We start from the raw sequence: 24,345 nt of genomic DNA, 5'->3' as shown, positions 1-24,345 counted from the left end.
CTCTCTCATGGACATTTCTAGCTCTCTATCTCTCTCCCTTCCTCTCTGTAAGAAATCAATAAAATATATTTAATAAAAAAAAAGAAAGAAAGAAAAGAAACATCAATGAAAGAGAATCATTGATTGGCTGCCTCCTGCACGCCCCCTACTGGGAATCAAGCTTGCAACCTGGCTATGTGCCCTTGACCAGAATCAAACCTAGAACCCTTCAGGCCACCAGCCAAAGCTCTATCCACTGAGCCAAAACAGCCAGAGCTAATAGGTGTTTATTGTGCACTGGGTCAAATGCCTAGCACTACCATGTCCTGTGAGAAAGGGAAGGGAGCAGGCTGCAGACAGAGCATCCTGAGGAAATGAGTGTTTGGTTAGCCCTTCTCCATAGTCGCCGTGCTCTTGCAGTTCTAGTTATTTGTGATCTTCTTTTGGTCTTCTGCCTTAGGCATTCTTTTTATCTCTGCCTTGGAAACCAGTCCGTAATTTACCCTCATTTTGGCTTTGCAGTAATCCAGCTGCACCAGGACCTAAATAAGGAAAAAATATTCCGGAGACATTGATGAAGTCAGTCCTACACAGAAACTGGCAGAAGGATGAGGGACAAGAGAAAAACATGGCAAAGGGTGTGGATGAGCATGAGGATTAAATAGCAATGGCGAATGTTGCCAACAGAGAATTACATGTGACAGAAAAATCTAAAGAACGTGACAGGGGCCCTGTCCAGTGTTGCTCAGTTGGTTGGGCGTTGCCCCACATACCGAGGTCGCTGGTTTGATTCCTCATCGAGGCACCTGCCTAGGTTGTGGACTCAATCCCTAGTAGGGCGTGAGTAGGAGGCAGCCAATTAATGTTTCTCGCTCTCCTTAAAAATCAATAAGCCCAGCGTGACTCAATGGTTGAGCATCGACCTATGAATCAATATCTCTCTCCCTCTCCTTTCCTCTCTGAAATCAATAAAAAATATATTTTAAAAATAATAAAATAAAAATTAATAAAAACATGTTTTCTTTAAAAAGATTGTGACGGTACATGTGCAAAGTGGATACATGTGAGACCTATGAGGTAGGTGTCAAACTCAAACAATCAAATGAGAAACATTAAGGCAGTGATGTTAATTAGTATATTTGTTTATGGTGCAGACGGTTATACTAGTAATTATCAGATTTTAACATCCAAATATTTTCTTTAACTTCTAGGCTTTTGCAGATATGCTGAGAGTGAACAAAAATTTGAAGAGCTTAAATATGGAGTCCAACTTTATCACAGGAGCTGGGGTTCTAGCACTGATTGATGCTTTAAGAGATAATGAGACCTTGGCCGAGCTCAAGATTGACAATCAGGTCAGCGTTCTGCGGCAGGGACGCTGAGGAAGCTGCGCCCACACTGCGCGCAGGGCGTGGGACTCCGGAGGCGGTGGGAGGAGGGCTTTCCGGGAGCTGTTTGGGAAGGGTGGCATGAAAGAGGATGAGAGGGCATTGGAGGCATCTGGAATATTAATATTAATTGATATTTTTAGTATGAGTCTTTAGTATATTCATAGAGTTATGCAACCATCACTGTCTAATTCTGTAACATTTTTATCATCGCAAAAAGAAATTTGCCCCGGCCTGTGTGCTCAGTGGTAGAGCGTCAGCCTGAGCTCTGCTCAAGGGCATGTACCTGGGTTACAGGTCCATCCCAGACCCCAGGCCCTGGTTGAAGCTCCTGAGGGAGGCAACCAGTCTGTGTGCCTCTCTCACATCAGTGTTTCTCTCTTTCTGTCTCCCTCTCACTCTGCCTCTCCCTCTTCCTCCTCCTTTCCTCCCCCCCCTCCCCCCGCCCCCCTTTCCTTCCACTCTCTCTAAAAATCAATGGAAAAAATCCTTGGGCAAGGATTAACAACAAAAGAAACTCCATACCCACCAGCAGTCACTCCCTATTCATCCCTCCCACCAGCTCCTGGCAACCGTTACTCTATTTCCTGTGTCTGCATTTGTCTATTTGAGACAGTTCATATAAACGGAATTGTGTGCTGCGTGGTCTTTTGTGTCTGCGCCTTTCCCTGAGCAAAACGTTCTGGAGACTCATCCAGGTTGTAGCACATGAGTACTTATTCCTTTTTTCGGCTGAAGGACATTGTTACCTTTGGGTTGTTTCTACTTTTTGAATATTAGAAAGAAAGCTGATGTGAACATTCATATATACAGGTTCTTGTATGAACATGTGTTTTCCACAGCAACTGCATCATTGTACATTCTGACCAGCATGCCTGAGGGTCCCGTTTTTTTTACATTCTTGCCAACCCTTATTATTTTCTGTCATTTTTATTATAGTCATCCTGTGGGTATGAAGAGTATCTCAGAATGGAAATCCACAATTTGTTGATGTCTGTATGATCTATACTAAACTTTAAATTTTTGTTTCTCTTGTATGCTGTAAGAATTGGGGAAATTTTAAAATACCAACAGAATCAGCATGTGCCTCAATCAATGTCTTAGTCTTGACTTACCTAGAAAAGTATTTTGATATAGTTTATTAACACTATTCTTTATTTCTGAATATTCCAGAGGCAACAGCTGGGGACAGCTGTAGAATTGGAAATGGCGAAGATGCTTGAGGAAAATACAAATATCCTTAAGTTTGGATATCGGTTTACACAGCAGGGACCCCGAACCAGGGCAGCTAATGCTATAACGAAAAACAATGACTTAGGTAAGACATACAATTGCACATCAAATTTCTGAATCATGCCATTAAGCTAATGTATTAGAGAAGCTTTTTTTTTGAAACCTCTCACTTCTCAGCAGGTAAATGATAAGGAAAAGGATGTGAATGTTTTATTTTAATGACCGTGTGAATTGGAAATGGACATTTCATGTTTGTACAACTATGGTTGGATTTACAGAAACCTGTTTGTAAAAAGCTAGTTGTTTGTACAAATGAACAGGAATCTCCAACTTTACTTTTCTCACAGTTCGCAAGAAGCGAGTGGAAGGAGACCACCAGTAAGCCCGCCAAGACATAACCTTTGGGAGACTTCGGAAGGTCATCGGGACTCATGTTGGTGATATCAGATATAAAATTTTCCTGGGTTGAAGGGAAAAGACTGGAAATTCTTTTTGCTTTTTTTTTTTTTTTAACTACATGTATATTTTTCTAGTTTAAGTTACAAGTTTCAAACTGTAAAATCAATAATGGGTAATATTTTATATTTTAAAGCATTATTTCTACTTAAATCAATTTTAATTTAGCTTAATTGAGTGGTTTATGCTGGGTCTTGGTTAAAAAAAAATACAATTATAAGAAAGCGTAGGAAGTCACATGTAGAATAATATGAACATTTTAAGGACCAAAATCTCTTTGTTAGAAAAAAGGGACATTGCCGATATCAGACTTGCTGTGTACCTCATAGGTACAAGCGCTTCAAAGCTTCCTGATTCCAGGAAGGGAGAGACTTCCATCAGAACACACGCGCTTGGAAAATTCTATCGAGAATGCACAATGCTAGAATTTTACACCAGGTGACTCAAAATCTAGTCATCTGTTTAGAAGTAAAAGCAGGCCTGTAGGCGAAAGAAAATGCATTCCAGGTTGCTGCACTTGTCTGTGTTCAGCAACACCGTTAAGAGTATAGTGATGTCTACACTGATTACAGTGTTTCCTTTTCATACTGTGGACTGCATTAGATTTTTGTGAAAGCCCGTAGTAAAAAGCATCTGAGTAGAAAAGTTATTCTCTTCCTGTAAAAGGCAGATAGCCAACTCTTGGTTACATAGGGTAAGAGAAGAAGAACGCTGGTGTTTACAGTAAATGTGATGGAGGTGAAGTCTGAGGAGCATGCAGAACGGTCCGTTAAACTGATGGTTCCTATAGAGCAAATTAGACATGGCATGCGTATAAATCAGTGTTCCTGTGTGCAGTGCAGATTCCATACACGTATTTAATCATCACTCACTACAAATTTTCCAAACAGGAAACCTGCTCTTCTTCATAAACCCAGTTTTTATTGTTTCCTGTTATCATGTACTTTTTTGTCCAAATTGTGTAAGAAGTAATTTCTCATAACAAAGTTGTCTTCCTATTACTCCAAGAGTCACAGTGCACAGTGAACAGTGTGCTGTGGTGGCACTGACCCAGGCCGCAGGGCCATGGAGGACGGGGGCCTGTGTCCTCGCCCTGTTTCAGGGCAGCCCCTGGCCCGGAGCTGCCGAAAGCAGGGGCAGAGGAATCCGAGGAACCCTGGCCTCAGAAATTCAGGCCCGGCAGTACCATGTACAGGGACATTTGTCTAAGGGAGAACCTCATTTCAGAGGAGCAGATAGGTCTGTTGTCAATTTTTTTTTAAGTTTTTTTTTTTTTTTTAAGTTTTTTTTTTTTTTTTTTTTTTTTTTTTTTCTGCTCCTTCAGCTTACAGTGGACAGTTTACCAATGACTGGGCAGCTCCTGTGTACTGTGGTATAACCTTCTTAACAGGGTGTGTTTGTTGCTTTGTATTAGTATCTAATTTTTAAAGGGGCCTAAGATTGACTTTGCACTATTTCATTTCAGTTATAGGCTGCTGGTTTTTTTTTTTAAATTAGGAAGTCTCTCCCTCTCCTCTCTCTCGCCCTCGCTCTCCCTTTCATATTCCACGTACTTGACTTTAGAGACTGCACTGTCCCAGCAGGGCGGGGCCACATGGAGCAGAGGCGAGGCTGCCTTGCTAGCGCTGTCCTGTGAGTCAGTACATTGATTAGGATGTTACTCCCTCCTCCATGGGTTTGTTGTCTTTTTTTAACATAGACAAGCCCTTACCTAAAATTGTATTTCATACTTATGGATAATATCTTTAGTATGAAGAAGTTGAGTGTTTTGCTTGTACCATTCCAGTTCTGAGCTACAGTAGTTCATTATATAATTTCTTAATAAATAACTTTAAAGATAAACATTCATTCAATTGAATATAGAAAAATCTTTGGAGAATTGTAACTACAGGGGAGAAAACTGATGTACTTTGATCTTTAAAAATATGGCACCTCTTAGCCTTTTATTAATTTTTGGAATTTCTACATTGCTCTAAAATTTTATAATAGATCAGGGTTGTGAAGTACTCTTGATTTTTAAACCAAAGATGTATAAGACTTAAATTTTGTAGTCTAACAAATTTAAACTTATCTGGTAATCTAATCAAAGAACATTTGCATTTTGAAATTGCTGAGGTTTTTTTAAAGCTTTAACTTCCCATTTTATAAAATCTTATATTTATATAATATTTGTCCAAATTCTTTTCTAGTATGTCTACATGAACTTGTATTTTTAAAATATTAATTACTAATGTTGATATTATTAAAATGCATTTTGGTGCTATATACTTCTAAGTCTAAAGTATAGAAGAAATACAATTTCTAAGAGTGCCTGCCATTTAAAAGACCAAATAAACATTTTGTGTTTTAAACACCTACCCATTGTTAGAGATTTCAATGAGAATTATCTTGATCATTAAATTATCTTGATCATTCTTATTGTTTGAATGAAACAACCCACATACTTTATACAGTAGGTGCACTCTGGAAAAGTTACATGTAAATAGAACTTTGTAAATTGTTTTTCCATTGACAATATCTGATGCGTTTTCATTTAAAATGGGAATTCCATGGTTTTAAAAAGTTATAAAAGAAAAATGTTTGATAAATGTTAGTCATGTTCTATTATATATTATATTTAATCCTTGCTGCCTGCCATTAAAATACGAAGAAAAGATGCATGAGGTTTCATAAAATCTTGTACTTTGGGCTCTGTGTTCCCAGGGCCGCCTCACTTCCTCCTCCTAAAATCGGGAACCACCGGTACCTCCACGCGGGCCTGAGGGGCGGGCTTCTTCCGGGTCCAAGCAGCCTCCATTCCCTGCGAGCTCAGTGCCGTCCCGCGGGGCTCCTTCTCGCAGTGCCACAGTATTTCCAGTTTCACTAAGATATCATTGACATTTAACATTGTGTTTCCTATAACATTGAAAGTTATACAACACAATAATTTTATCTATTAGCGACTTTCAAATATATAATACAGTATTGTTAACTACAGTCCCCATGCTGTACATTCCGTCCCCAGGACTTAGTCATCTCAGACCTGAGGCTTGTACCTTTTGACCACCTTCACCCAATCCTTCATCCCCAGCCGTACCTCTCACAACTACCAATCTGTTCTCTGTTTCAGTGAATTTTTTTCTCTTTTCACATAAGTGAGATCACAGTATTTGTCTTCCTCTGTCTGGCTTATTTGACTTAGCACCATGTCCTCGAGGCCACTTCACTTCCGAATAGTGTTACCAGAGAATGGCATCCGGAGAGCGAAACACAGGATGTGCAGGGCGGCTCCCCACACTGCCCTCAGACTCAGGCCCAACTGGTCTGCTTAAGAAGGATTTTTTTTAAAATGGCACATATACATATGCTCACACACACACTGCATAAAAATCTTTGTAATTTCAAGTGAATGCCCATTTTACATTTTTTTGTCTTTTGGATGAATTATATTTGGGTTTAGTTATGTTTAAAAGCTTGAAAATTATCTTGTTACAATGCATCATTCTTTGTCACAGCAAATAGGTATTTAAATACATTTTTTAATGCTAAAATATCCAAAATGCTGTAGATGTTTTATTTTTTCAACTTTTTAAATGTAAGCGTGTTAATTTTTATAATATTGATGTCTAAATATGAAATATTATTAACCTGGTTCATAATAGCACAGAGGAATTTCTTTTGAGGAACATGTACTATAGGCATTTAGAACTTACTACTTCTTTCTGGAATAAATAATTTCAATAAAGTTTATCAAATATCCTATAGACTGTGACTTTTTAAAAATCCCTTTAATTTGAATGTTCTAACGTTCATTCTTTACACACTTCAATGCCTGAACATTCTTACCCACAAAAATAGAATTTCATGTGGTTCAGTCTAATGCCGTCCAGAAAACTGAATTGAGTTTTCTCACTGAAATGTGAAGAAACGGGGTCCTATGACCTGATTGGGTGTCACAGAGCAGATGATCTTTACGTTACTGCAAAGGTACCTCTTATCAGCCACCCATGTCCACCAACCAAAAGGGGAAATCAGTGAAACGTGTAATGGGTTTGGGGAAACTTTTAGGGATAAATGTCAATGTAATTTAAAATTTTCATAGTTCTGAAACTTAGAAGAATAAAAACATTCCCCTTGAATCTTCAATGTCGCCGGCCTCTGAGGATGGCTGTGGGGTACGCTCACTCACCGGAAGCTTCGATGCCTGTCCGGTTTGGTGAGTGGGAGGCTCGGGCGCTTGAGTCATCGGGTAACGTTCGCTCCTGGGAGCTCGGGGAGGTGGTGCCGGCCCTGTGGCCAGGGGGATGGAGTGAGTGCCTTCGTGCTCAGCCAAGCAGCACCCTGCTGCTTTAGGTACCACATGAGTGGCCGGCCACATGTGGGCCCCAGATCGCCAAACATCTTTTATCCAGATGTTACACTGTCCTGCACACCGCAAAGGCTGAGGGCCTGGAGACCTGGCGTAAATCCCCACCCCGTCTGTTTGCAGAGACAGCAGAGCCTCTGGGGCCACCACCCCCCTGTAAAGAACAGCCAACCTGAGTGACCTCAGTCAGTGGGGAGAGAAGGCTCCATTGTTTCCTTCCTTAGATTTACAAGTTGGACAATTAAAACTCAACAAAGAATCCCCTGCTCAACATAAACATGCCTGAAAGACGCACACAGTGGGACATGCGAGGCCAGGCATAATGGAGTGAGCAGGGGAGGTAGGACGGGAAGACATGGATAGTGGCTGCAGATACAGCTCACTGTCCATCTGAAAGTATAAAAGAGGGAAATAGATGAATCCAGGTTTTCCACATAATGAGATAATGGGTCCTTTTTCTCAGACCTTTTCTATTTAGCAATAACACATTTTTAAAGATGTTTCTAATTAGTATTCAATTCTCAGAGGCAGAAGAATATAAACATTAAATCAAGAACTATTTACCTGGTCAAGTCCAAGTACCCCTGAGTTGAGGAAACTGACCTCAGAGAAGTAACTTGCCCAAGATATTACCGATGGTTTGCTCATTCGGTAAATACTTATTAAGGCAGCGTTTTTCAACCGCTGTTCCGAGGCACACTAGTGTGCCGCAAGATGTTGCCTGGTGTGCCGTAGGTGCAGACAAGACAAGAATTTTATAATTTTTCACTATTTTGTTTACTTAATATTTCATAATAAACTAATTATAAAATACTTTCTTTGTGTTTATTTGATTCCTATTCAAGAGAATTACTTTATATATAGTCAATATAGGCACAGAGTTAAATTTTTTAACATTTTCTAATGGTGGTGTGCCTCGTGATTTTTTTCATGAAACAAGTGTGCCCAAAAAAGGTTGAAAAACACTGTATTAAGGTACCTACTGCATTCCAGCTACACCAGCCACAAAGTTAGAAGCTGAATCTGGTTTTGTTTCCCACTGCTCTTCTATAATAATAAAAGCATAATATGCTAATTAGACCAGATATCCTTCTTGTCAGAGCTGCAAGGGCTGAGGCAAGCGCCCGGCTGCGAGACCTAAAACCTTTGCATGAGTTTCGGGCCTCTGGTTTCTCCATAAAGCCACTAATACATCTGCTCAGTATCGTGGCTGTGCATAGAAAATCCTGCCTCATCTCAAAAATGCCGATTTTCCTTTACTTGGGAAGGCAAGGCTTTGGACAGCAGTCAAGTTCTTTAAGTCTCAGCTTCCACATCTGTAAAATGGGAATAACAGCCCTGTCCTTCAAGTTGTGAGGATTAGAATTGTACGGCCCATACAGCACCCAGTGTCCAGTGAGCCCTCCATGCTGTGCCTGCACCTCCACAGTCCAGGGCTCTGTGGTCAATGGAAAGTTGACACGGGGCACAGAAGGGCCTGGCCCAGCTGGCAGAACAGGGAGGACATCCCAGAGGGGGCAGTACCAGAGCTAAACCCAAGCTTACCTCTGACCCCCGCCAGGGATGGGACGAGGCAGAGGGCAGGAAGGCAAAAAAAAACTAAGATCCAGAGCAAACACAAACTGGATTTTCTAAAGTCATAGACTTGCTTCTGAACATTTTTTATTCACAACTAGGATTATGCAAAAATAACTCAATTCATTTAAACAAAACAAGACATTTCATCATTGTTTTAAAACAAAATGTCCAGCCCTAGCCAGTTTGGATTGAGTGTTGGCATACGGACTGAAGAGTCCCGGGTTTGATTCCCGTCAAGGGTACGATCCCCAGTAGGGAACGTACAGAAGGCAGCCAATCAAGGATTCTCTCTTATCATTGAGGTTGCTATCTTTCTCTCCCTCTCCATTCTTCTCTGAAATCAATTAAAAAATAGATATTAAAAGACAAACTGTTGAACACAATACGGACAATGAGTGCAGGTTTTATGCGTCTGTCATCTTTCTCTTCCCCCCCCTGCTTTCCTGCTTCTGTAGGGTTCACCTGAAAAATAGGAGAGACGAGAGGTAAAATTCAGCACCAAACAGTTCCTGGCAATTCTGTCGAAAGTAGTCCTTCGCTGACTGAGGAGCCAGCCTTCAGTGAGAACTCCACCCCTACAGGCTGCCTGTCCGGCAGGTCAGGCCATGGAAACCGTGCTCCCCCTGGGCAGGGGCCCTCCTCTCTACCGTATAGGATCTCGACAATATTATACTTGAGATGCATTTGTCCGCTTCCTTAATACTTTACTCTCTAAAATTCAGCACTTTAAAGCCCGCCGATTTTTTTTAAGGGACTGGTGTTTTGTGTGCTTTTAAAATTTGAAATATACATTCATATATGAATGAGCGAAATGAATGCCTCTCTTAGACAAGTGACCCCTATTAAGTTGAACATCCCTGTCACTGTGACATTTGCTCCCATCTCTATCTCCAGAACACGGAGTGGAACACGTTAAGTGTTTGGCAAACACTGAAGGAATAAATATGGCTTAAGGGCAATAACGTAGCGATTCACTTGCATAGTTGAGACTTAAAATATCTTTGCACTGCCGAAACCGGTTTGGCTCAGTGGATAGAGCCTCGGCCTGCAGACTGAAAGGTCCCGGGTGCGATTCCAGTCAAAGGCATGTGCCTTGGTTGCGGGCACATCCCCGGTGGGGGGTGTGCAGGAGGCAGCTGATCGATGATTCTCTCTCATCAATGTTTCTGGCTCTCTATCCCTCTCTCTTCCTCTCTGTAAAAAAAATCAATAAAATATATATAAAAAAATAAAAATCTTTGCACTGATGATCCTCTACAAACATGACAAAGGAAATAATTAAAGGGGAAAACATTTTAATAACATGGAAATGAAATAACGCTCCACTACCATTATACCCAAATAACAAAGACACCCAGTTGCCACAGGAACGTGGTAGACCCCTTGCCCTCTCTCCCACACTGAATGTTCCTGGTTCTCAGACAAGACTTGGTGCCCGAGGGCCCTGCGCCCTCCTCACCCGCCTCTGCACCTCCCGGCAGGCCCGCCCTGGCCCGTGTCCCCTGCGAGCCCACACGCCCCCGCCCGAGGGCCAGGCCCGGCCTGTGCTGCCGCCGCTCGCTGAGCTCCAGCCGAGTGCTGGCCGCCTGTGTGAGCCTCGGCTACAAGCTCCTCCCGAGAGGCTGGCTCCTGGGTGCGGGGCCAACCCTTCAGAATGGAATGTGTTTGCTTTTACCTCATCCCTGGTGAGTTGCTTAGATCAGTAATCCTGGAGGCTTTTCTTCTTCCGATCCTGCATCGCTGTCTGACGAATAGGTCCTGGCCGGTTCCTCTGAAAGCGAAGGAACTGGAGCATGAGACTGGCCCTCCAAGACCCATTTCTTCCTGAATTTTTCTTCTTCTTCTTTTTTTTTTTAATATATTTTATTGATTTTACACAGAGAGGAATTGAGAGGGACAGAGAGTTAGAAACGTCAATGAGAGAGAAACATCGACCAGCTGCCTCCTGCACACCCCCCACCGGGGATGTGCCCGCAACCAAGGTACATGCCCCTGACCGGAATCGAACCTGGGACCGTTCAGTCCACAGGCCGACGCTCTATCCACTGAGCCAAACCGGTCCTGGCCTGAATTTTTCTTCTGAATCCTGTCACTTCCCACTGTACGTTTTCCCTTGAGGAGCCGGCAGTTTTCTTTAAAGTTTTGAGGAGAAGTATGAGCAGAGGTGGGCAAAAGTAGGGGAGCACCCTGTGCCAACGTGTGCCTGAGTTTCGCAGGTAGACTGCGGGGGAGCGTGTCAATCACGAAGGCCGGCGACTGAGCACCTGTGAGGTCGGGGCTGCCGCTCTGTTGCATTAATAAAGCTCCTGTGATAACCACACTCTGCAGGTCTTCCTCCACGCAAATACCTGCCAGCCTACTCCTGCCCGCCCCGGTATGACTTTCAGAAATAACTTAGATTGGAGAAGTTTTGTTCTCAGAGAGATTCATCACCTTAAAGCACACATTTTTTTTTTTTTAACTGCCAAGTTTAAGTATTGGGCCCTTAATTACACAAACAAGCGAACTGCCCGTTGCACATTTTCCTGCCTAGGACAGAATTATTTCGTTTCCTTTATTTTGCCTTTGTTTCCCAGCTCAGCTTTCCTACGGGAAAGTGGTCCTAACAACAACAAAAATAACCCATTGACACAGACTATAGGGTGCTGAGGGCCTGGGGCGGGGCCAGGGGGGGCTAGAGAGAGTCCGTGGGAGGAAAAGGGGGACATGTGCAATAGTTTCACTAATAAAGAATTATTAAAATAACAATAATAAGAGACCTTTGTACCACCCTCTAAGGAACAGCAGTCCAGGAATAAGAGCCCACCAGAGCAGAAGCAGTCACCGGGGCTCAGATGAAATGTCACCTCCACAGGGACTCGCCTCCGAGTTCCGCTGGGACTGGTTTTGAGTTACTCACCCTCCCCCTCCTCCTCCTCCTCCTCCTCCTCCCCTCCTCCTCCTCTTCCTCCCCCTCCCCTTCCTCTCCCCCTCCCCCTCCCCCCCTCCCCCTCCCCCTCCCCCCTCCCCCTCCTCTTCCTCCCCCTCCTCCTCCCCCTCCTACTCTCCCTCCTCCTCCTCTTCCTCCCCCTCCCCCTCCTCTCCCCCCTCCCCCTCCCCTTCCCCCCCTCCCCCTCCTCTCCCCCCTCCCCCTCCCCTTCCCCCCCTCCCCCTCCCCTCCCCCCTCCCCCTCCTCTTCCTTCCCCTCCTCCTCCCCCTCCTACTCTCCCTCCTCCTCCTCTTCCTCCTCCTCCTCCTCCTCCCCCCCTCCCCCTCCCCCTCCCCCTCCCCCTCCTCCTCCTCCTCCTCTTCCTCCCCCTTCTCCTCCTCCCCCTCCTACTCTCCTTCCTCCTCCTCCTCCTCTTCCTCCTCCTCCTCCTTCTCCTCCTCCTCCCCCTCCTACTCTCCCTCCCCCTCCCCCTCCCCCTCCTCCTCCTCCTCCTCTTCCTCCCCCTTCTCCTCCTCCCCCTCCTACTCTCCCTCCTCCTCCTCCTCCTCTTCCTCCTCCTCCTCCTTCTCCTCCTCCTCCCCCTCCTACTCTCCCTCCTCCTCCTCCTCCTCCTCCTCCTCCTCCTCCTCCTTCCTCCTCCTCCTCCTTCTCCTCCTCCTCCCCCTCCTACTCTCCCTCCTCCTCCTCCTCCTCCTCCTCCTCCTCCTCCTCTTCCTCCTCCTCCTCCTTCTCCTCCTCCTCCCCCTCCTACTCTCCTCCTCCTCCTCCTCCTCCTCCTCCTCCTCCTCCTCCTCCTCCTCCTCCTCGCTATCACTGCTGGACTCTCGGCAGGGGGCACTCAGGACCTGCCAGTTCCACTTCCCACGAGGACGACGGATTGTCCCCTGGCGAGCAGAAGCCCTCAGGCGCTCTTTCTCTTTCTGAAAAGAAGCAAATAAACCCCTGAACTTAAAAACGAACACCTTTTGTGCTCATTGGCACCTACTTTTATATATTCCCCATGTCTTCAGAGCGCAGTCTCTCCAAGCCACACACAGCGATCGCCTTGCTCTAAGGCGTGAAGGCCACACAGGGGTGAAGAGGCAGGCGGTCCCTCCCTCACCCCGTCCGGTCAGAACTGGCACAGGCACAGCCTTGGGAGCCGCCGGGTCCCCTGTGCTGCCAGTCCGAGCCCAGAGAGCAGCGGCCAGCTGAGCCATGTCACCATGCCCAGCGGAGGCCTGAGGGAGGCCGTTTCTGTTCCCAGGAGACAGACACCTGACTGGGCCAGGCCTCACCGAACCACCACAGAGCCCAGATATTCCTGTCTGGGCCCCTCAGCTCCCGACTCAGGATGAGAACCTGCAGCAGGGCCCGGTCCCTGAGCCCCAAAGTAGAGCCTTCACCCCCTTCATCTGCCTGGCGTCCCACATGTTGGGGGTCACAAAGCAGGGCCAGTGTTGAATGAATCAGAAATGTCCTTTGACTTTCCTATATCACTTCGTATCTGGCTAACCCAATTTTGTGATATCTCTCAAAGGCCGCATTTTTAAAAATTATCAGTTTTCATCTGAAACCTCACAGATCGGAGGGAGAGCACCTGAGGGTCTGGTTTGCTCTGTCTCCCCCGTGGCTGTTGGCATTACTGTGGTTAACTACTCGTTTAGGAGGTTAAGCTGGTTCCCTGATAACCACAGGAGGTAAACTGCCTGTGGCAATAAGAGATGGTGAATTAATATTCTGGAAAGCACAACTCATTTTATATATATATATGTATATATAATTTTTTTTTTTTTTTACAGAGAGGAAGGGAGAAGAAGGATAGAGAGTTAGAAACATCGATGAGAGAGAAACATCAATCAGCTGCCTCCTGCACACCCCCTACTGGGGATGTGCCTGTAACCAAGGTACATGCCCTTGACCGGAATCAAACCTGGGACCTTTCAGTCGGCAGGCCGACGCTCTATCCACTGAGCCAAACCAGTCAGGGTGGAAAGCACAATTCTTCACCCCCCAAATCCCAGGATGCAGCGTAGCCAGCACACCTTAATCTTCTCGGTGCGCCGGGACTCGGGATCACAGCCAGCTATCGGTAGGATCCTAATCTTCTGCGTCCTGGAGCATCTGCCAGCAGGCAGGGCCATCTTCCTGTGGGTGGCATAGTCTGTGGAGTGAGGTCTGCGGGAAAGGAACAAAAACGCCTGTTTGCTAAGATCACCGAAGACAATCATAGCACACACACTGCTGTGGACAATGGCCTCCTCCCGTGAGCAGAGCAGCAGGCCCCGGCCCTGATGCTCCTGCACGCCCCCATTCTCTGGCTCCCGAGGAGTGCCTCCCTCCGCCCGCCCCCTGCAGAGCCAGATGGGGGGAGTGGGAGTGGAGGAGGAGAGGCCGTGGCAGGGTCAGGGCTCTTACAAAGAAAACCCCGACCACAATCCTAGAAGAGAAGGGAGGGGAAGCTCAGTTCCATGAGGAGGTGCAAAGGCTGGAAGGCCCAATTTCAGAACTGAGGATGAGTCCCTCCCTCTGAGTAAAATCGAAAGGAAGGTCAAAGCAAGGGGGAGGGTAACGAGGTCCGGGGGCCTCCTGGCCGCTCAGGGGACACCGTGGGACAGGAGGCCCGGCCCTGGCTAACGAAGGCAGGGTAAGTGCAGCAGAGAGGAGAAAGGATGCTCCTCAGGAGGGAGCCTGGGAGGAGAGCGTGGCTGTGAGAGAAGGGATGCGAGGAATGAAGGTGTGATGGACAGGGAAGTTCTGTCCCAGCGGGAGCGTGGGCACAGTGGGAAACACACAGAACCCTGTCCTTTAGGGTGCCACAGCCGAGACCATCAGGGGGATGGTCTGAGCCACAGCTAGTGTGCCAGGTCTGCCCGACATAATTTTATGTGTTATTTGACTTTAACAACATCCCTGTGAAGCAGATGTTTCCATTTGATAGATGAGGAAACCAAACCTTTGTGAGATTGAGACTCCTCCTCAGGCTTACATGGTCAGACGGGAAACGCGCAGCCTCAGAACCACCATTAACAGTCTTTAAAACACAGCACAGAGTCAACTGATGAGCAAAATAGGTCCGGAGGATGATGCATGGAACAGACTGACAAATTAACCAAAGGACTTATATGCATACTAGAGGCCCAGTGCACGAATTCGCGCATGGGTGGGGTCAGGCCAACCCAGCCCTGATCAGTGGATTGGGGCCAGGCCTGTCAGGAGGAGGAGACAGCGGGAGGTTGGCTGGCCGGCCCACCCCTGAATGGGGCTGGGAGAGGGGCTGGGGGAGGTTGGCCAGCCAGTCCCATCCCTGATTGGTGTTGGAGGTGATCGAGGGTGGAGCTGGTGGGGGGAGGGGCGGGGGCTGATCAGGGTGGTGGGGGGTGATCGGGGGTGGGGCCAGCTTTAGGGAGGGCTATTGGTAGTGGGCCAGCCGGCCCGGCCCCAAATGGAGTGGGGGGTGGGGACTGGGGTCTAGCAGCCTGGGAGAGGGGCCATGGATGGTTGGCCAGCTAGCCCTGCTCCTGATCAGAGTTGGGGGGCTGATTGGGGGTGGAGCTGACTATGGGGGAGGGGCTGAGGGCCAATCGGAGTGGTGGGGGCCCATCAGTGGCAGGGCCAGCTGGGGGGAGGGGCTGCAGGAGGTTGGACAGCTCACACCCCACCTCCCCAATCGGGCCAGTTCGCTGGCTGCAGTGGGCGTCATAGTGACTGGTCGTTCTGGTTGTTCCGGCCACTGGCTTTTTATATATGTAGATGTGCATAGCCCATGGGCACAGACAGCAGTGTGGTGAAGGCCTGGGAGCTGGTAGAGGGGGTAATAGGGGTGAGGTGGAATGGGGGACATCTGTAATACTGTCAATAATAATGAAATGAAACAAATTTTTTAAAAACCCAGAGCAGCCCTAGCCAGTTTGACTCAGTTGATAGAACGTCAGCTGGTGGACTAAAGGGTCTCAGATTCCATTCCATTCAAGGGCACGAGCTTCAGTTGCAGGCTCGATCCCTAGCCTAGTCCGGGCAACCAGTCAATGTGTTTTTCTCACATTGATGTTTCTCTCTCTTTGTCTCTCCCCTTCACTTTCACTCTCTCTAAAAATAAATAAACAAATAAATAAAATAAACAGAGCAACAGATTTATCAAGTCTCTGCACAACATGATACTTACCATAAGATTCACCCATTTAAATATACCATTAAGTAAATTTTTTAATTTACAAAGTTGAGCAAAAACCATCTGATTTGCATGAGAGCCATCTGATTGCAGAGCTTTCCCATGAGCCCTAAGAGAAGCCCTGTGCACGCCGCTACGGCCTTTCAGTGCCCCCAGAGGGGAGCGGGGAGAGGGCCGCCGCGCACGCCCAGGGGAGGGCCGAGGCACAGACCGGGCACTGGGCCTGCTCGGGGTCAACCTGTCACCCCATCTAGCTCTTCCCTTCCCTGGACTGCAGCACACGCCAACACAGGCATGACCGGTTAGCTTCCCGGTGCATTCCGGGAAAGGGAAAGGACTGGCTAACCAGCAGAGCAGCACCGACAGATCTTTAGGCCTCTCCAGAGGTTCACTGACCAAGGTGCATCCATACTCTGGCCTCTGGCTCACACGCAGCCTCCTGTGGTCTGAGGGCAGGAGCTGGCCCCTGAGGAACTGCAACTTGCAGCAAAGGTGAAAAATAGTGTAGTATGGGAACCAGACCATGGTCACTGGCTTTTTATATATATCGATGTGCACAGCCCTCCAAACCAGGTCATCAGGGCTGAGTTGGGCTTTTTGCACAACCTCTCTCTTCCTTGTTGCTCTTTAACTGCAAATAATGACAAGGCATCAGTCTGGGAATTACCTGAAGGTGAGCTTGGATTTGAAGACGGCCTGTCCCTGCAGGCCGGTGTCCTCTCTCACAAACAGGTGGCTGAGGCTGCCCTGCAGTGGGGCTTTGTAGACATCGAACACTTCGCTGCCTAAGTGCAGGGACAGGCTGCAAACAGAGGCAGGCGGCGTTAGGCGGCTGGTCAACCGGTGCTCCCGCTCCCGCGCCACCCTGGCCGCTTCACTTAAAATGCAGGGCCCTGTCCTCATCCCGATCCCTCAGGACAGATGCTGTAAATAACCAGCCTACCTCCTTCCAAAGCAAACGGTGGTAAAAAAAAAAAAAAAAAAAAAAAACCACCTCCTTTCAGCTCGAAATATAGTTGCTTTGTCATCTTCCCAATATCTACCACTTCACTGGTAAATCAGGCCACTCAGTGTGAGTGTGTGTGTGTGTGTGTGTGTCCACACATACACTCTCATATATATTAGAGGTAGAGGCCTGGTGCATGAATTCATGCACGCGGGGTCTGGCCAGCCTGGCCAGAGGGAGGGGACATGGGCGGTTGGCCAGCCTGCCTGCTGGTCAAACTCCTGGACGAGAGGACAATTTGCATATTAGACTTTTATTTTATAGGATATACACTGAGTGGCCACATTATTATGCGATCAGAGATCATAATAATCTGGCCACTCAGTGTATAATGTCTCATAGCTCACACGTGGAGCTAACAGTAGCTAGACATCATGAATTTGATCACATCTGGGACCATTTCTGAGGTCTCCCACCAGCCCCGGCTGGTTTTGCTCAGTGGATAGAGCATCAGCCTGTGGACTGAAGGGTCCCAGGTTCGATTCTGGTCGGAAGCACATGCCTTATAAATAAATAAATAATAATAATAAAATAAAATAAAAAAGCACATGCCTGGGCAGCGGGCTCAATCCCCAGTAGGGGGCATGCAGGAGGCAGCCAATCAATGATTCTCTCTCATCAGTGATGTTTCTATCTCTCCCTCTCCCTTCCTCTCTGAAATCAATAAAAATATATTTTTAAAAATAAATCAATAATGTCTCCCACCAATGCAGCACCATGATTGCAACCCTGTTTATTTTTCCCAGCTTTCCCAGCGGCTTTGAGTTTGTTCATGGTTTAATGAAAGGTGACCCCAAAATAAGGTCACACTCACAGCAGGCCGCCCTCTCGGGCCTTTGCACTCACCTTCCGTCTGACCACCTCACCATCCGCGTGTTGCTTTCTTTAATCTCATTTCCTTCTGCGTCCCGGCGGAACCTCCATCGAATAGTGTTTTCTACCTGGCTCAGAACACAAAGGCATTAGGCACCCGGTGTGACAAGCTGCATGCTCTTTTTCTTTCTTTTTTTGTTAATCCTCACCCACAGGTATTTTCCTATTGATTTTTAGAGAGAATGGAAGGGAGAAGGAGAGACAGAGAGAAACATCGATGCGAGAGAGACATATCAATTGGTTGCCTCCTATACATGCCACAACCAGGGCTGTGGGATCAAGCATGCAACTGAGATACATGCCCTTGACCAGGAATCAAGCCCTTCAGTCCACAGGCCAATGCTCTATCCACTGAGCCAAACTGCCTAGGGCACTGCATGTGTTTTACTCCTTGAGTGACTTATGATCATGTGCCAAGAATCCATAGGTAATGATAGAATAGGCTTCCAAAAAATAAAAAATAAAATAGCTGATTGGGCCACACTGCAACCTTCCAGCTCCAAGAACCTAGAGATGTTGGTTAATCTAACCACACATTTTGCTTAAATCTTTTCTGAGCTCCAGCTCAGAGCAGGGGAAGCAGACACTAAATGCGATGCAGGAAGGAGTTCTTCTCAGCACATCAAGAGCTTCAAGGGAGACAGCGTGGGCTTTGGGTCCACCTGAGCAGGCAGTTCGAACCAGAATGTCCGCCTATTGCAAGGCCACCTGAAGGGCCTCGAAGCCAATGAAAGAAAGACTAAAGAAGAGCCCCCTAGCCTAATAAGACAACAAAGCTCTGGCCCTAGCTGGTTTGGCTCAGTGGATAGAGTGTTGGCCTGTGGGCCGAAGAGTTCTGAGTTCGATTCCAGTCAAGGGCACATGCTTGGGTTGTGGGCTCAATCCCCAGTAGGGGCGTGCAGGAGGCAAGCAATCAATGATTCTCTCTCATCATTGATGTTTCTATCTCCCTCTCCCATCTCTGAAATCAATATATATATATATATATATATATATATATATATATATATATATATATATATATTTTAAAGCTCTGGCCATTCCATTAAATGACATTTTAAAAGAATAAACCATTAACTAATACTAAAAGTTCAAGTTTACCCTTCCCATTTGGTAGAAAACTACAAGTCACAAAAGTAACAAAAAAATGGATCCTGTTCACGGCCACTACTGGAGCCCCTGGCAAAAGCTCATGGGAAACCCCTGTGAGAGCAATGGGAGTGCTTGGCCATCCCAAGAGGAGCTGCCTAATGACAAGTCCCTTTTTGTGCACAGTCTGAATTCCTGGGAAGGGCCTGCGGTAGTTCTGTTGTGGGGAGTTGCTGGGATCTCTCCACTGTGAGATGTGCAGACAGTTCCGAGGCCCTCACTACATTATCTTTATTCAGAAAGAGAGAGCCAATAATTTTCAAGAAATTTTGTCTTTTGCCAAAAAATTACAACTACAAGTAAAAGATTAGAAAAGTGACAATTCTTCAGGCATTCTGAAAAGGCATTTAATTCCTGTTCTAAACTGTTATTTATTGATTGAATAGTAAATATGAAAGATCATTTCATAAGCTCAAGTCTCAAGTTATTATCCCTATATTTTACTTTATAAAAAGGGAAAACTTACCAAAAGAAAGGATTAAAGTGAACTTTACCTTTATTTTTAATCTGGTTCTCTCTTCCTCATCAAGCACTTTCTCATCTGCAAATTCATCTTCATAATACTGAGGATCAAAAGGTCTAAAAATTGTTTTTAATGTTGATTAGCCATATTTAGTAATAAATATGATTAATACTACAAATTATAATCTTAACAACACGTACCAATGTGTTTTCAAAAATCCAGTAGGTGAATCATTTTATGTAAAAATTTCAAGGAAATTTAAAAATTACTGTACTCTTTTGAAATTTTATTTAAAAATATATTCCATGAAATAAAATCCAGCCCTAGCCGGCTTGGTTCAGTGGATAGAGCATCAGCCTGCGGACTGAAGGGTCCCATGTTTGATTCTGGCCAAGGGCACATGCCTGGGTTGTGGGCTTGATCTCTGGTGGGGGTGTGCAGGAGGCAGCCAATCAATGGTTCTCTCTCATCATTGATGTTTCTTTCTCTTTCTCCCTTCCTCTCTGAAATCAATAAAAAAATATATTTTTTAAAAAGAAAGAAAATCCAAACATGACTAAATAATTCAAATTCTTCTTTGCTTGATAAAATGTCTTCTAATTATAGGTAACACATGATCTGTCTCTCCATATTTTTAAAGAAAAGTGTCATGTTGCCTGGCCAGGATTGCTCAGTGGTTATCTCCTATGAACTAGAGCAGTGTTTCCCAACCTTCTCTCATGATGAGAATCACCTGGTGGAGTTGTTAAAACACAGATTCCTGAATCCCAACTAAGAAGTGCTAAACTGGAATTTTTGGGAACATATAGGTAAAATTGTATACTTAACTAGTGCTCTAAGACAGATTTTATATACAGAGCACTAAGTTAGGTATGCAATTTTACCTATATGTTCTCAAAAATTCCAGTTTAGCACTTCTTAGTTGGGATTCAGGAATCTGTGTTTTAACAACTCCACCAGGTGATTCTCATCATGAGAGAAGGTTGGGAAACACTGAACTAGAGGATCAAAGTTTGATTCCCAGTCGGGCACCTGCCTGGGTTGTGGGCTTGATCCCCAGTGTGGGACATGCAGGGGCAACCGATCAGTGATTCTCTCTTATCACAATATCTCTCTCCCCTCACCCTTCCTCCCTGAAATCAATAAAAATATGTTTTTTTAAAAATAAATGTCATGTTTAACTGCTTGCACTTGTGCACCTTTGTGAATAATACCAGTTAACAACCTTTTGTTGTCCCAAAGCATTCTTTTCTAGATTCACGATCGCTTTCATATTGAACCTTTGCAATTTCTCTAGCAAACTGCCTCACTCTCATTTTCTGATTTTTAAGCTTTACAGACTAATAAAAAATTCCTTTGTCAGCTGTGACATCTGTTTATTTATAAGAAAAGTGCCTAAACGTTATAAGAATTATTAGCATTAGAACTCACATCAGCCCTGGCCAGTTTGGCTCTGGGGATGGAGCATCGGCCTGTGGGCTAAGGTCCTGGGTTCGATTCTGGTCAAGGGCGCATGCCCAGGGTTGTGAGCTCCGATTCCCAGTAAGGGGTGTGCAGGAGGCAGCCAATCAATGATTTTCTGTCATCATCGATATGTCTATCTCTCTCTCCCTCTCCCTTCCTCTCTGGAATCAATAAAAATATATTTTTAAAAAGGTTAAAAAAGAAACTCACATCAGAAACTCCATGTTAACAACAACAAAAATCTCACACACCAGTGATCCATCATTTTTCTACACAGAACATCATAAACTTATTTTTTCTTTTCTTTTTTTTCTTTTTTTTAAAATATATTTTATTGATTTTTGTACAGAGAGGAAGGGAGAGAGACAGAGAGTTAGAAACATCGATGAGAGAGAGTCATCCATCAGCTGCCTCCTGCACACCCCCTACTGGGGATATGCCCGCAACCAAGGTACATGCCCCTGACCGGAATCGAACCCGGAACCTTTTGGTCCCCAAGCCGACGCTCTATCCATTGAGCCAAACCGGTTTCGGCCATAAACTTATTTTTTCATTAGGTGAGAAATCTCCGATCTTTGTGATTCGCCAACTCATGGTAAGTAAGAAAACACATTTACATTCTACATATTTTCATTCAATATCTTGAGAAAAAGAAAACGTGAATCCGTTCTCTTACTTGGGTTCGATGCTGAGGAACCGGGGCAGCTTCACAAAGTGCAGTTCATTTCCCAGGTCAGGTCTGAAGAAGGGCGTTTCTACCTCTATCCCGGAGTCAGAGACGGGCTGCTGCCCCCGCCGGGCCAGAGGCTGGCCGCGCGCGCCCTGGGGGAGAACCGGACGTGACGCTGCAGTGCCCCGCCCGCCCCGCGCACCAGGCAGGTGCAGTTTGACCAGAAGCGTAATGAGACACCAGTTTAGGGATAAAGCAGTCAGCAACCCTCCAGACCTTTCCCTAAAGTTTCATCCTCTATTCTCCTATCCCCACCACAAAATTTGCAAGAGTTAGTAGCCTGCATTAACAGGAAAAAAAAAAAAAAAAAAAAAAAAAAAAGTCTATTTTGCTGACATATCAAGTTTGCATAAGATATTTAACAATAGAAATGTGAAATTATGCAATCCTAGTAATTGAATTATGCAATTCAAGGCTAAGTAACTATTACAATTGGCAAGGTCTGAATAACGTTTAAATCAAAGGTTTTTAAAATTTTGAGTCCCGACAGTCTAGCTCCTAAAGCTTGACATCAGACTCATTCTAAGCAGTTCCTTTTGTGCCCCGTAGTATCCAGAAATTCTCATCGTAGCTCAGAAGTCACCCCTTTTCCCGATGTTTCAGACCGCGGCTCCGTTCTCCCTGTGCTCTCTCCGCACCGGAGAGTCAGGCCCCCGGACATTTCCTTCGCTTTGAGCAGCGGGGCCAGGGCCGGTGGGGATTAGAGATCGTACTTACAACAGGCTGTCCTGCGCCGGGCGGCTGGTTGTCACCATCACTCTGGGAGGAAATACCTTCTACGTCTCCAAACAGATCCATGGTGCCCCTAGAAGCTTCCATGTGGGAGAGAAATGCAGTCTAAATTTCTCTGAAAAATTCTTCAGATGGTTCTGAGCCTCTCACTTCAACATATTCCCCAGATTCATAAACCAAATCTCAACAAATCTAACCTCCCTGGAGCCTGGCCCTCAGAAGCCTGAGGAGAGTGTCTATGGAGAAGGAAGGGGATAAATGTGGTGGGAGGCAGAGTCGTTGTGACGGACGGCTTTCCAGATAGTTCTCCAGGCCCATGTGGTGGCCTGGCCCTTGTGTGGGCCCCGCCAACACTGTCCTCGTTGGTCTGTGTGATCAATGGAATACAGCCTCACTGCCGAGGAGGAGCCACGAACTTGCGGCTTGCTTTCTTTTCTTTCTTTCTTCTTTCTTTCTTTCCTTTATTATTATTTTTTTGTTGTTGTTAATCTTCACCTGAGGATATATTTTTTTAAATATATTTTATTGATTTTGTACAGAGAGGAAGGGAGAGAGATAGAGAGTTAGAAACATCGATGAGAGAGAGTCATCGATCAGCTGCCTCTTGCACACCCCCTACTGGGGATATGTCCGCAACCAAGGTACATGCCCCTGACCGGAATCGAACCCGGGACCCTTCAGTCCCCAAGCCGACGCTCTATCCATTGAGCCAAACCGGTCTCGGCTCACCTGAGGATATTTTTTGCCATTGAATTTTAAAGTGGAGGGATGGCCGAAACCGGTTTGGCTCAGTGGATAGAGTGTCGGCCTGCGGACTGAGGGGTCCCAGGCTCGATTCCAGTCATGGGCGTGTACCTTGGTTGCGGGGATATCCCCAATAAGGGGTGTGCAAGAGGCAGCTGATCGATGATTCTCTCTCATCAACGTTTCTAACTCTCTGTTCCTCTCAATTCCTCTCTGTGTAAAATCAATAAAATATATTAAAAAAAAAAAAAGTGGGTCAGCTGGATGAGTGGAGAATGGACACTGACCGGGCATGTCATTACGGTGTTTTCAAACAGAATCGGCCCGTTTCCTCAGGCACAGGGAGGCCAGCTGCTGGGAGGCTGAGTGACGAGAAAGCTGAGGTTTTGAGCTTCATCTGAGTCCAGATTCCCTCATTCATAGTTTCTTTCTCCACCAAATGCCCTTTCATACAAAAGACCTGAAGAGTCTGTGAATCCAATGGATGTGGTAATTCTGCAGTCACATGATGAAATGCTGTTCAATTTTCAGCTCTCTTAGTCCTCAGACTGTAAATATCTGATTCCTTCAGGGCAGTTACAAAAGCGCACTGGTTCTCTGACCATGACTTGAGCTAAACATTTAAAAGCCCTAAGCTGGGCCAAAACCGGTTTGGCTCAGTGGGTAGAGCATCGGCCTGCGGACAAGGGAGTCCCGGGTTCGATTCTGGTCAATGGCAGGTACCTTGGTTGCAGGCACATCCCCAGTGGGGAGGTGCAGGAGGCAGCTGATCGATGTTTCTCTTTCTATTCCTCTCCCTTCCTCTCTGTAAAAAAACCAGTAAATATATTTAAAAAAATAAATAACAGAGAAACAGCCAATCAATGTTTCTAACTCTCTATCCCTCTCCCCTCCTCTCTGTAAAATAATCAATAAAATATATATTTTAAATAAATAAAAATAAATAAATAAGAGCCCTAAGCTGGTGCCAGTGTGGCTCAGTTGGTTGAGCACCATCCTGCACATCAAAAGGTTGACAGTTCATCGCTTCTCGGCCTTTTGGCTAAGATCAAGTGTAGTATCTGTTCTTATCAGTTTAATATCTGATACGTCCTCTATCCGAGGACAATATATTAAATGGATTTTT

General features: G+C 45.7%; 2 protein-coding genes across 4 annotated transcripts in view; one reads left to right on the top strand and one right to left on the bottom strand.

The window, feature by feature from the left end:
* The window catches only part of TMOD3 (tropomodulin 3), a 59,355-nt gene extending 52,558 nt beyond the window's left edge, over positions 1–6,797 (top strand). For all 3 annotated transcript variants that reach the window (XM_084894561.1, XM_084894562.1, XM_084894560.1), the window contains 3 exons: positions 1,191–1,334; positions 2,541–2,685; positions 2,948–6,797. In XM_084894561.1, coding sequence (XP_084750687.1) covers positions 1,191–1,334; positions 2,541–2,685; positions 2,948–2,982 — 324 coding nt within the window. In that variant the 3' untranslated portion in view covers positions 2,983–6,797. The remainder of the gene's footprint in view (positions 1–1,190; positions 1,335–2,540; positions 2,686–2,947) is intronic.
* On the bottom strand, positions 6,607–22,541 carry LOC311620321 (RNA polymerase-associated protein LEO1-like; the record flags this gene model as incomplete). Its single annotated transcript, XM_084879626.1, has 10 exons — positions 6,607–8,059; positions 8,368–9,441; positions 10,655–10,750; positions 12,754–12,828; positions 13,933–14,065; positions 16,726–16,860; positions 17,911–18,005; positions 19,581–19,665; positions 21,690–21,835; positions 22,461–22,541. The coding sequence occupies 8 exons, from the start codon at positions 22,539–22,541 to the stop codon at positions 10,679–10,681; spliced, it is 822 nt and encodes a 273-aa protein (XP_084735752.1). The 3' UTR covers positions 6,607–8,059; positions 8,368–9,441; positions 10,655–10,678.
* Positions 22,542–24,345: the final 1,804 nt, after the last annotated feature.

This window comes from Pipistrellus hanaki, assembly GCF_964339955.1.
Source record: "Pipistrellus hanaki genome assembly, chromosome: 1".
In the NCBI taxonomy this organism is placed as follows: Eukaryota; Metazoa; Chordata; class Mammalia; order Chiroptera; family Vespertilionidae; genus Pipistrellus; species Pipistrellus hanaki.
The sequence above is the reverse complement of the archived record's forward strand: the minus strand, read 5'-3'. Positions and strand labels throughout refer to the sequence as shown.